The 12,718-nt window shown below is 43.1% G+C and overlaps 1 protein-coding gene across 18 annotated transcripts in view; it reads right to left on the bottom strand.

Annotated features, from left to right (window-relative positions):
- OXR1 (oxidation resistance 1) overlaps nucleotides 1–12,718 on the bottom strand; it is a 232,497-nt gene that overhangs the window by 46,153 nt on the left and 173,626 nt on the right. For 3 of the 18 annotated variants that reach the window (XM_088675828.1, XM_088675824.1, XM_088675831.1), the window contains exon 1: nucleotides 8,246–8,776. The exons of 12 other annotated variants lie outside the window; for them this stretch is intronic. In XM_088675828.1, the coding sequence (XP_088531954.1) occupies nucleotides 8,246–8,402 (157 nt within the window). In that variant the 5' untranslated portion in view covers nucleotides 8,403–8,776. Of the gene's footprint in view, nucleotides 1–7,923; nucleotides 8,036–8,245; nucleotides 8,808–12,718 lie in introns of those variants that run through there. 3 more of the 18 variants (XM_088675822.1, XM_060277665.2, XM_088675830.1) reach the window with 2 other exon arrangements.

Here is a 12,718-nt window from a genome sequence, read left to right as displayed (position 1 = left end):
CAAACCACAATTTAAATCTCAAACATCTGATAAAGGTGCCATTATTTTTAGCTCCATACTGGAAGGTTCTTACTTCCATATTGTGTTATCAGAACAAGGGTATTTATTAGGGGTAATTTCCCAACAGTTCTTTGATATACTACTTCTTATGTAAAAAGCAACGCTGGTTCACCCACACCAGGATACATTTATTTAATATTATGAGTGTTATAAATAAAATAGATGTTCATAAATGTACCAAGCAAACACATACAAATATGTAAACCACTTGTCTGAAACCCACAGAAGTCCTGAAACCATTTTCTCTCTCCCAAAATGACCTTAAATATTTCTCTGCAAGGTGTGCAAGGTTGAAGGAAATGGGAAATCTCCCCACTGTCTCTTTCACAAATCCTGTCTTAAGGGCACATTTAAGAGACAGAGAAACTAGTAGGAGAACACTTCAATTTCCCAGGACATTCTATAAAAGATCTCAAAGTAGCTGTCTTATTACAAAAGAATTTCAGAAATAGACTGGAAAGAGAAGTTGCTGAATTTCAACTTATTACCAAACTTAAAACCATGGAGAGACCTGATGGTCTGAATAGAGATATTGGATTATTATCTCATTATACATGATAAAGCTATTTTTAGCCATCTTACCCAATGCTTTTTCCTGTAAGACCAATTGCAGTCGTTAACAGTCATCAACAGGTTTACCACACCTATCAGCCAATCACGCATTCCCACCCCCCTTCTGAGTAACACCCCTCTCACTATATATAAAGGTCTGGTTACTTCTGTTTCAGTGTATCTGAAGAGGTGTGCATGCACACACACAAGCTCATACCAATGACAAACTTAGTTGGTCTCTAAGGTGCTACTGGAAGGAATATTTTATATGAATAGGGATGAGCCTGTGACCTGGATTCAGGAATTGAGTAACAAGAGTGGCCAGGATGCCCAGGTAATCCAATCAAGCAACCTACCAGACAAGAGAAAAAACAACGCACTCAGATTTCTGTTGTAGTCCGTTGTAGCCCCTCCTGTGATTGATGTATGTATGAGGCATTGGGAGAGGTGGTCCTGGGATACACCCCTTCTGTGATATATGTATGATGTTTCTGGGGGTGGTCTAGAGGTTGAGTGGCGGCAATTTCAAAAGTCTATTTAAGGGCGGGCACACCTTTGTTCTGGGTACCTCCCCCCCCCATGTGTGGTTGTGAGCACCTTGTTGCAACAGCTTTAATAAAGATCAGGCTTACTAGCTGCTTTGTTTTTCAATATTCTCTGGTTGGTCTGTCATTTTCTCCTACCGATAGAGAACCTACAAAAGGACTCTATATGGACTCTTGGGTACCCCATAAGGGAAAATGAGTTTTTTCTCATAACATGAGAAAATGTCAGATTTGCCCATTAGCCCTTTTCCTCTCTTCTTTTACATGACAGAGGAAGAGAATGAAACTAAACACAGTACCCTTTGTCATTCACATTTGAGGATATGTGGTTTGTTTCAACTATGGTTAGTAAAATTAACAGACAATCTGAATCCACTGTCTGATCCTGGCTTGTTCTAACCATTGTTTAAACAAACCACAGTTCTGAAGATTAGACATAACAGAGTAATGTGGATAGTTTAAAAGGAAATCGGGAAGCTCTTCAGCCTCCTCTAGTGGCACAATAAACAGGGGGAGAGGATAGAGGTATCTGAGTGCTTAAGTCTCAACTATAGTTTCCTATTAATGAAGTTTTTCCCGTAGAATAATCATAATTTAATGTGATATGAATCAGCAGGAATGAGCCATACAGCAAGCCTCAGACTTGCATACTACCCTCTTTCCCCACCCCGCTAGCTGTGACAAACTGTGGTTATTATTAACTATACTTGTTTCAAACAAACCAATTCAAAACATCGTTACTGAAGTTGCCTTGTTTAAACCAACCAAGATTACACACGGTTCTAGTTCTGGACATAGCAAGCTATGGTTAATCAAAAGCGGAAGCAAATACAGTACTTCTGAACTCTCCTTCCAGCAGTACAGGAGGAGAAGAAAGGGAGAATTACACAATGCTGAGGCCCTTCCTTCACTTGTTCACACTAATGGATACCACAATCCATTTCTGAAACATGAAAAAGAAGCAATGTTTAATAGAATAAAAATTGGCAAAATTAATGTTCTCATTACTATTAAGTATGTTAAATACCTCAATTTATTTTAATTATCAATATGAATGTGGTAATTGCTACATAAAACAGGAGAAGCATTATGATGCTAACAAAACTGAGATACATTAATGCATTGTCATCATGTAGTGTTTCTAAAATCCTTATTTTCACCTTCATCCTGAATAATTGAACAGCATTCAATCAGAAGAAAATCAGGGCCCTTTAGAGCCTTTAACTTAAATAAGACTAGTCAATAAGAAGTACTTTCAAGAGCCGCTGAACAGCTGGTTCAAGATAGCCTTCAGATACACATTATTGTTTCCACATACCAAGTTATCTACGCAGATAAGGTAATTGTGCAGAATTCATGAGCAGCAGGAAACTGGGATCTTTCAACACGTTACCCCAGCAAACCTTCCCCATTCCCAAGCCTGCTTGATATCCCTAGGTTGAATAAAATACTACAGGTATAGCCCAATCCCTGCAACCTTTACAGTCCTATACAGAAAACGCCCCATTCAGAACAATGGCATTCAGAGGTAAGTCAAAGGGCAGGAGTGTGCAGCATCCACCCTTCAGTGCACTATATGAGTCTCCACCAATTAGAGCCATATATGACAAAACCTTCAGAAGAGCAAGTCTTTAAAAAAAATGAAAAGGAGAACTGTATATTACTTATTAATATTTGCTTATGAATCTGGAAGTACACAATACTACAGTAATTCAAATAGAGATGCACACAAACCAGTGAGACAAGATTTACCAGTTATATATTACATTTAGTGCAATTATCATTTTAATTCATTCCCAGAGCACATCCAAAGCCATTTAAGAGACACAAGGTTAGGGTAAATTACAATTTCCTGGCATCATGGAGCACGTTTACTTTAGTTTTTACATTTATTATTCTTTTTACTAGCTTGTTATACTGAATCTGATCATTGATCCATCTAGCTCAGCATTGTCCACTGACTGGCAGTGGCACTCTAGAGTTTCAAGTCTTTTCCTGACCAATCTGGAGATTCCTAGTTTTGAAGCTTGTAACTTCTGCAAACAAATAATGTGTTCCACCACTAAGCTACATTAAAGCTTAATACTGTACCAGAAACAAGCATCTATGTTGATCTTTCTATTTCATGGATGAATTATTTTCCATGATTATTTGACACATCTTTACAAACAGTCATAGACTACAGGTGAAGGTGAGACAAAAAAACTTGGCTAGTTTAGCTAGCTGAGGTTGTGTTTGTGAAGAGAAAGTCAAAGGAAGGACATGTTTTAGAGGGCACTTTCAAAAGCTTCAAAATATGAACAGCTAAGCACTGAAAGTGTTTCAAATGCATTATCTCTGTAAACTTGTCAACATTCTGTAAGGTACAGTTGGTTTATAGTATTTATGCCTGGCACTAAAACAGAAAGTTGTTAGAGCAGCTTGCAACACAAAAAACTTAAAATTGAATAAAAGCTTCACAAAAATAAATCTAGTGCAGCAGAAAAATCAAGAAGCAGAGACTAAACAGTGGACTAAAACAAATTTAACTGGTCAAAACGTATTTAATAGGCCAGAGGAAATAAAAAAAGTACTTGCCTAGTAAAGGTAAAGGTATCCCTGACCATTAGGTCCAGTCGCGGACGACTCTGGGGTTGCGCGCTCATCTTGCTCTATAGGCCAGGGAGCCGGTTTTGTCTGCAGACAGCTTCCCGGTGGAGCGGTACCTATTTATCTACTGTACTTGCACTTGACATGCTTTCGAACTGCTAGGTGGGCAGGAGCTGGGACCGAACAACAGGAGCTCTCCCCGTCGTGGGGATTCGAACTGCTGACCTTCTGATCGGCAAGCCCTAGGCTCTCTGGTTTAGACCACAGTGCCACCCATGTCCTTTTGCCTGGTCATTACTAATAATTACTTCTTTATTTCTGCAGTTTCCTAAGAACTGCATCCAGAGAGATGCCGAGAAATAAAATCTATTGAGTTTATGACTGAACTGGAATTTGAATGAGAACTTTCAGCTTGCAGCTCAAATTCTAAACTCCTAGGTTTATCAGACTGATAATTATTTATGCTGGCTGAAAAGCTGAGAGTGCAAACCCCTGCAAACCTATCAGTAAGCAACAGATGGCATGCTAAACAGAAGCAAGCCAGACTCACATCAACTTCAGCCTTACTCATACCTCATACACACAAGATTTATGTAAGCTCAATAGTTGTTATCCCAGAAGAAATAAAACTTGAGTTTCATTTGACTGGCTCACACATACCAAACTATGAGACAGACGGGATGAGCAAGTTTGCTGGTACATACTGGCAACGCTGTGGTCACTTTACTCCTCCCACACTCCTGGGAGATAAACCATGGTTGGTTAGCATGTCCAAATCCAGTCTGATGGTTTGTTTGGAGCAGGACAAACCATAAGCTCAGGTGGAGATGCAATGCTAAGCCAAACCATGGTTTTCCTCCTGGTAGTGCAGCATGGGAGAGGGGGAGGGGAGAGAAGTAATGTGCCCACAATTTTATTACGGTGTGCCAGCAGTCTTGCTCACTCATGCTAAACCATACTTTGGATTATTGTTACATGTGAATAAGGCCACCAATTTCAATTTAACTGAACTACAAATGCAAGCAGATTAATTTTAAGTGAGCTCACATATTGCTGATGCAAAATAACCACTTGCTCCAGCATTCAACACCCCTTGCTTAAAAACAACTGTATGCAACTCCTCTCATTTAAAGCTATTTCAACACTTATTCAAATAGAAACTTATAATTACTAGGGCTTTACTACCCTGAACAGCCATTAATGAAATACTATGTTTTAGTAGAGCAAGACATGTCATTCAGGCTAAGAAAGGTGATTTAAAGTAGCAACAATTCTAAACTCTCCAATTTTCAAATCTTAAAAGAAGAGAATGAAGGGAAGATTACGATAGAGAAAATAAAGATGTATCTGTTAAGTATCTATAACAGGGATGGGAAATTTGTGGCACACTAGAATGATGTCTGAGTACAAGACCCATTATCCCTGACTATCGGCAATACTGGGTGGGACTGATGGAAGCTAGAATCCAAGAACACCTGAAGGACTGCAGTTTCCCCATCCCTGATCTATGCAGCTTTTCAGTGGGCATGGTTAGAAAGATAGCATAAAATTTCCTGTAAGTCAATAAATACAGAGCAATAGATGAGCAGAATAAACACGCAAGTGGTCAATTCTTTTCTGCCCTGGTTCGGAAAAACTGCACATTCAGTTCTGGAAAGCACTTCTTAAAGGATGGGGGAGAAGGCTCTTCACATTTTCATTAAACTGAAATACGGAGTTTTAGGCATTTCAGCTTAAGCACTACCCACTTAAATCTCTTCTTTTGCCACTTATATCTGTTCTCTTGAATGGATTATGAAGGACATCAAGAAGTACTGGTATTCTTCCTTTTTTCACTTGCGCTTTTATACTTTTCATCATCACTCTGTAGATCAAGGTCTTTCCACGTACTAGTTGGCAGTAAAGCCAAGTTTATGACCAAGTGTACACTTGACAGGAAAGCTGCCTGATTAATGTACCTTTATGTACGGTTCCCATATTTCAAAAAGTAAAAACTAGGACACCATTAAAATGTGAATAATGGGCAAAGCAACTTGAAATTGAAAATAAGCACTATCACCAACTCATCTGTTGTCCTTTCATGGAGATTTGAAAATTTGTTTCTTAATATATTTATTATTGCATTTATATCCCACCTTTCCACCAAGGAGCTAAATGTGGCATACATGGCTCTCCCTAGTTTCATATTTTCCATGCAACCACCCTGTGAGGTGGGTTAGGAAATAAATCCATATACAGTGGTACCTCTACTTACGAATGACTCGACTTACAAATGTTTCTACTTACGAAGGGAGCTCCGTCCGCCATCTTGGATGCTGTTTAGATAGGATTTTTTCTACTTACGAATTTTTAGATAGGGTTGCTTCGACTTACGAATTTTTTCTCCCAATGCATTCCTATGGGATTCGACTTACAATTTTTTTCCGACTTACGAATGTGCGTTCGGAACGCATTAAATTCGTAAGTAGAGGTACCACTGTACAATGTACTGATGTTGTGCAGCCCATTGGGAACATAAGGTAATTTACAAGCCTCATAGCATTTGCATTTTGATAGGCAGATAAGGAGCCACAATCAATATTCTCTTTGTGCATTTCAGAAGAAAATGCCTATGGAAAGAGATGCAATCTCAAGAATGGGCCTATTATGAAAAAGCATTTTCACTACCAACATACCCTATAAGCTCAGAAGTGAATGGCCAATAAAGAAGCCAACAGCCTACTCTTAATGGTTTCAACATTGAAACCCTAATCATGTATAGTTAGAAGAGTAGGCTTATGCCACCACATCATGCTTACTCCATGGGTACAGAAGGGGGAGAGGAAGCAGGGCTTCAAAACTTTCACACAGACAATTACCAGCACTAGAGGTGGCTTCCAGTGTTTATACCCTCTGGCATTTACAAAGGCTTTTCCACTACTTGTGGCCCTCCATATGTCGTTGGATTCCAGCTCCCATCAGTCCCAGGCAGTACTGTTGGTGCTCAAGGATGTGAGGAAGCTACATCTGGAGACTGAGGAAAGCTCTTCTAGGACCTCCCTACGAAGACTATTGGGAATGTGATCTTCTTCACTTCCCAGTGGTCCCAAGCAACCTACAGGCACTGAGCAAACCACTGTTTGTTTGTGAAAGCAAGTGAGCCTTGATTTCAAGGAATGGCCACTGCTACCTCCAATCCCCCTCTCCTGTTCTCTCACTCTAGAGGTGCAGCAGGGTCTAGGCCTCGAATACTACCCTAACCGCCCTCGCCCCCCAAGAAAAAGCAAGTGTGCAAATAAATGGCAGAGGCTCCTATGAAGACAGCTTGAGGCATGTGAGCAACCAGGCTGCTTTCCGAAACTGGCCCAGCCCTCCCTGCTGAGCTTTGACAGGGGCAGGAGCCAGTCCTGCAAAGCACAGCCCCTGCCTCTTCTTGCTGCAGCTGCAAATACAACTTTTACTGCTCCTCCCCCCCCATACTGGGGAAGTGATTGTATTGGTCTTGAGCCACCCCCTCTTTCCTGCCCTCCTGATTTCTCAGCTGAAAGGATCAGGCTCTCCTTGCGCAGAAACAGCTGCCTCTACACACCCACCCAGCAAGCCTATACCTTTTCCATTTGGGTGTCATCAAATACGAAGGGGTCACGAAGAGTCGGACACGACTAAACAACAACAACAAAATACGAAGGAGGAGGGAAACCATGGGTAGACTACATACAGTGTCTCTGTGTGTGTGTTTGTGTGTGTGTGTGTACATTTTGCATGCACAGAAAATACACATGCAACACACATGTACCTACCAACACACACACACACACGTACATAGTCTGCATGTGACACACACAAACACACATTTATGTCCAAAATGATATATATACTGCTGCCTTCCTGAGCGCTTCTAATATTGGATAGCTTCAGCACGCCCAGGGACCCAAATTTTTGTGTCCCTTTTGTAGGAAATGTATACTTTTCTGTGCATTCTGCAATCTCCATTGAGCTGGGCCCACACCCAGCCTTCTTACACTTGTGGGCCCGAGCGTCTCCTGACAGCAACGCAAGGCGCCAGTTTCCCTACTTGCCCCCGCCCCACCTCTGGGATGGGATGAGGAGGGGAATGGGGAGCTCGCCCCCCAAACACACACACACACCAGGATGCCCTTCTCCCCTCAAACACACACACCCCAACCCCAACCCCCACCTGCAACCAAGCTTGAGAAAGGGGGCGGCGGGCTCTTCCAACTTCTCGCCCCACCCGAGCTGAACTCCGGAGGCCCGCTCCGCCTCGGCTTCCTCATGGCTCCCCAGAGGCCTCCTTTCCCCCGACCCAAAGCAGCCCCCGCCCTAGAGAAGCCCGCATTCCTATACCTTTCGTGACGTGTGCGAGGGGCGGGGGGGGAGAGAATAAACGTGGGGGCGGGTGAGGAAAATTTCTCCCATAGGACCCCCTCCCTGCCGCCCCATAAGCGGAGTTCCTCATCCCAAGCAGACCCCTCAGCGCCACGGGGAGGCCTCCCTCCTACCTATCGGGGGCTCCGGCTTGGGCTCCCCTTCGTGCAGGGAGTCCTGGAAGTGGACCTGGCGGGGGCCCCCGGAGCCGGGCGCGGAGCCCCACAGGCGGCTGGCGGTGCCCCTCAGCAGCCGGCTGCTCTTGCCCGTGAAAGTGGTGAGGTACTCCATGAGGCGACAGGGACGGGGAGCGCGGCGCTTGGAAAGGGTCTCCTCCCCACCCCGAAGTCCGAGGGGTCGGGTGTGTGTGGTCGCGCAGGCGGCCTCTTGAGCCTCTCTCGGAGCCCGTGGCCTCACAGCAAGCCTGCCCCGAAAAGCCAAAAGGGCCGGCGAGAAGGGCTCGACCCGCTGGGCGAAAAGTTGGGCAAAAGTTTTTCTTTGACAGGCTCCGCCTCGAGGCTGCGGCGCTTAAAGGGGCCGCTCCGCGCGGCGTGGGTCTACGTAGTATATCGTGGGTGAGTAGGGTTAGGAGGGAGCCCCAGGGTCATCTAGTCCAACCCTCTGCAGTGCAGGGATCCGGCGTGGGCTCGAACCACCGATCTTCTGGTTACCGGACGCACCGACTCACTGCGCCACGGGGCGGCCGCACAACAGTTTATTATTTTGTACAGAAATGTGTGTGTGTGTGTGAGAGAGAGAGAGAGAGAGAGAGAGAGAGAGAGAGAGAGAGAGAGAGAGACAGAGAGAGAGAGACAGAGAGAGAGAGAGAGAGAGAGAGAGAGAGAGACAGAGATCTCGTATGCAGACTACTTACGTGTGCGTTTGTCGGTAGGTACGTGTGTGTTGCATGTGTTATTTATATACAGTACTGTACATATACACAATGTGTGTGTGTGTACACACACACACACACACACACACACACACACCATATTGTATGTAGTCAGTGGGATCTTGCCTCTGTTTGTGTGAAACACGTACACACTATGTATTTGTGTATTTGTAAGTAGATACAGTACATGCCTTCCTATTGCATGTGTAGTTTCTGTGCATGCGCTATACTGTATATGAGAGTGTGGGTGGCTGATATTTCCACATGCTGTTCTGTATTGTGTGAGGTCATGGATAAACCTGTGCCCAGGATTGCGCCTTGAGGCTTTGTTTCAGCAAGGATTGAGGGTTAAGGGGTCCTGCCAAAAGTTTTACACAAAAGGTGTTTTTTAAAAAAGAAAGGAAAGAAAGGAAAAGAAAAGAAGGTCTGTTAAGGAAGTAAGTGATGCAAGGTCATGCGTATTTCCGGGGAGACAATTTGTTGATGGGCTGCTAGTTTGAAGAATGGTTTTACTTTTATTCTCCCAAGAATTCTACACTTGAAAATATTCACTTATCGGTAAATCCTTTTTCTTAAACTTAGATATGTGATGGCTGTTTGTGACTTACCGTACTCATGATGGCAGGATTTTTAAAAAGCATTTGTATGTACTGTATTGGTGGGAGTTTTTTTTAAGGCCAGGTAATAGCAAGTATTGTTATAATGCATTATAATGCACTATAGTTACACATAGGTTTGGGGTACAGGAGTGAACTCAGTTATTTAGTAATTTTGGCATGTGTGCTTTACACAAGAGTTCGACATCTCATACAATGCGCTGGGTGGATGTAAATAGCACAACACCCATTTACTTGAGGCTTAAAGCTGGCTAATGAGCCACACTTTAAAAAAATATATTACATCACGTAAACAAGAGTTCAATCATTGAGCAAATGACTCAGTCACTTCAGTAGGAAGAACACCATGTATTGGAAATATAATTTTAAAATATAGATGCCCTGTATTTTTATCCAAAGCTAATTTAAATAGTTGGGTGTTTCAGCTATGACTTATACCTGCAGCCCTTGTTTGTGAAAAAGTGCCTAGAATGGAAGGATCCATTCCGATGCTTGATTAAACCCATTGCCCATTATTTTCCCACATTCCTTGTAGCAAATAAACCATGCGGTAATAAGAGAGTGGGTCCTCATGGTCTGTTTGCTATGGAAAATGTGGAGAAACGATGGTAGACTACTGTGTCGAACTACAACTGGTAGTAAGTATATTTTCTGCTTTTGGTTTCTCCTGCTGGAGTCATGGCAGGGAGGGCTGAAAGCCAGAAACATTTTTCGGTATAGACCAACATTTTACCATAATTTACCACACTCATTACTAATCAACTTTGGGAGGTATGATAACTTACCCTCCGTGCACTGCTGAGAGAGACCAGAGGGTGGTGAAAAGGGAGAGGGCCTTTTCAGTTGTGGCTCCCTGTCTGTGGAGTGCTCTCCCCCACGAGCTCTGCCAGGCACCTTTGTTGACATCCTTTTGGCACCAGGTAAAGAATTACGTATCTTTAGACGGCAAATGTGATGCTGTTTTGCTATTAGTGTGCTGCCAAGTCTTCCTGTGGGTGTTATAGGGGTTTGTTTTGTTCTGTTTTTATGGTAGGCCTATAGTTTATTTTTATGTTTTAAATGTTTTGTTAATTGCTTAGAGACCTTCGGGTAACAAGTGATTAACATGCGCAATAGTAATAAAAAGGTTTTGGTTTTGGTTTTTTAAAGGTAAAGGAGCCCTGGACGGTTAAGTCCAGTCAAAGGCAACTATGGGGTTGCAGGGCTCATCTTGCTATCAGGCCAAGGGAGCCGGCATTTGTCCACAGACAGCTTTCTGGGTCATGTGGCCAGCATGACTAAGCCACTTCTGACGCAATGGAACACCATGACGGAAACCAGAGCGCACGGAAACACTGTTTACCTTCCCGCCGCAGCGGTACCTATTTATTTACTTGCACTGGCGTGCTTTTGAACTGCTAGGTTGGCAGAAGCTGGGCCCGAGCAACGGGAGCTCACCCAGTCGCAGGGATTCGAACTGCCGACCTTCCGATCGGCAAGCCCAAGAGGCTCAGTAGCTTAGACTAGAGCGCCACCCGCTCCCCTTCAATAGTAATAATAATATCAATAGCAAATAAAATGGATATAAAATAATAATTTTGTACTATTTTCACAAGTAACATTACTGGTTGGTTGCTTGCTTGCTTGCTTGCTTTTACAAATGCAGTATATTAATAAGATTTGGTTTTTAGAGTTATTTTCTTGGTTGGTAATAACAGCAACAGTTGCCACCCTGCAGTTGCAGAGTAGAACTACAGTAGTACCTCGGTTCACAAACACAATTGGTTCCGGAAGTCTGTTCTTAACCTGAAGCGTACTTAACCTGAAGCGAACTTTCCCATTGAAAGTTTCCCATTGGTATCTGAAGAAGTGTGCATGCACACGAAAGCTCATACCAAAATATAAACTTAGTTGGTCTTTAAGGTGCTACTGAAGGATTTTTTTTATTTTGCTTCGACTCAGACCAACACGGCTACCTACCTGTAACTTTCCCATTGAAAGTAATGGAAAGTGGATTAATCTGTTGCAGACAGGTCCGCGGAGTACTTAAACTGAAAATAATCAAACCGAGGCGTACTTAAACCGAGGTATGACTGTAATAGGAAAAAAGGACACGAAGGTCTTGCCAAATTTCACCTGCAAATTCCTATCTGGGTGAGGAAAATCACTGTAAAGAGTGGGAATGGTGGGTGGGAAAGGGAGGAGCTTTTGCAAGTGACCTTCTGTGAGTTGAAGGAAGGATTACACAAATAATAATCCACTTCTCGCCTGCTGATTCTCCCATGCTTTCTCTCAAGATCTGTATTACAGGAAAAGTGGGGAAATGTGGGATTGGTCTTCTGTGCAAGTTTTGGCAGCTCACAGTTTCCCCCCCTCTTGCTGGTAGATTTGAGCGCTCCATCACTTACCACCCAATAAAAAGGCAAAGAAACAAGAGGCCAAAATTAGCAAAAACATCAAGGCACGGGGAAGTTGTTGTGTGTGTTTTTTTTAATAAAAAAAAACCACCACCAGAAGATTAAGGTAGGAAAAGGTAAAACTATAGAACAGCATGTGGCAGTGACCTGTAATTACTCGGGGGGGGGGGGGGGGGGGGAAATGTGGTGCCAATAAAAATAAGTGTTAATTGTAGCAGTGAATACCAGGCATACTGCCAGTAGATGCTGTGTGAGCTCTCAGGGAAATTCTGCTTGCACAAATGACTGCTGAATAACTTGTGAGCCTTGTCTGAGGCACTCTTGCCAAATTTCCATAATACTCTGGTCTTCAGATAAACATGTGCCAAGCAAAAAGGTGCCTTATTTCTCTGTTGTTGATTAAATCTGAATTACTGTAGTTCTTAAATGTGAAAAATCTACAGTGTGATCATGTCCCTTCTATATATTGTTCAGGGGTACATGCATAAGATCTGGCGCATAGGCTGGTGCATATAATTTTGAGGAGCCTGGCCAATGCTTACAGCGGGTGACCATCAACCTTCCCCCAAGTGAGAACCAGCAGCCCAGTTGCCCTAGATAGTCCTAAATCATGCAGGAAGCGCAACAACTCTTAATAAATAACCTTTACCTATGAAGGGCTGCACAAAAGGGCACATTTTGCCAAAGGCCAATTGCCCATCA

Source organism: Zootoca vivipara, chromosome 8, assembly GCF_965207765.1.
Source record: "Zootoca vivipara chromosome 8, rZooViv2.hap1.1, whole genome shotgun sequence".
In the NCBI taxonomy this organism is placed as follows: Eukaryota; Metazoa; Chordata; class Lepidosauria; order Squamata; family Lacertidae; genus Zootoca; species Zootoca vivipara.
Note: the sequence above shows the minus strand (reverse complement) of the source record. Positions and strands in the feature narration are given on the sequence as shown.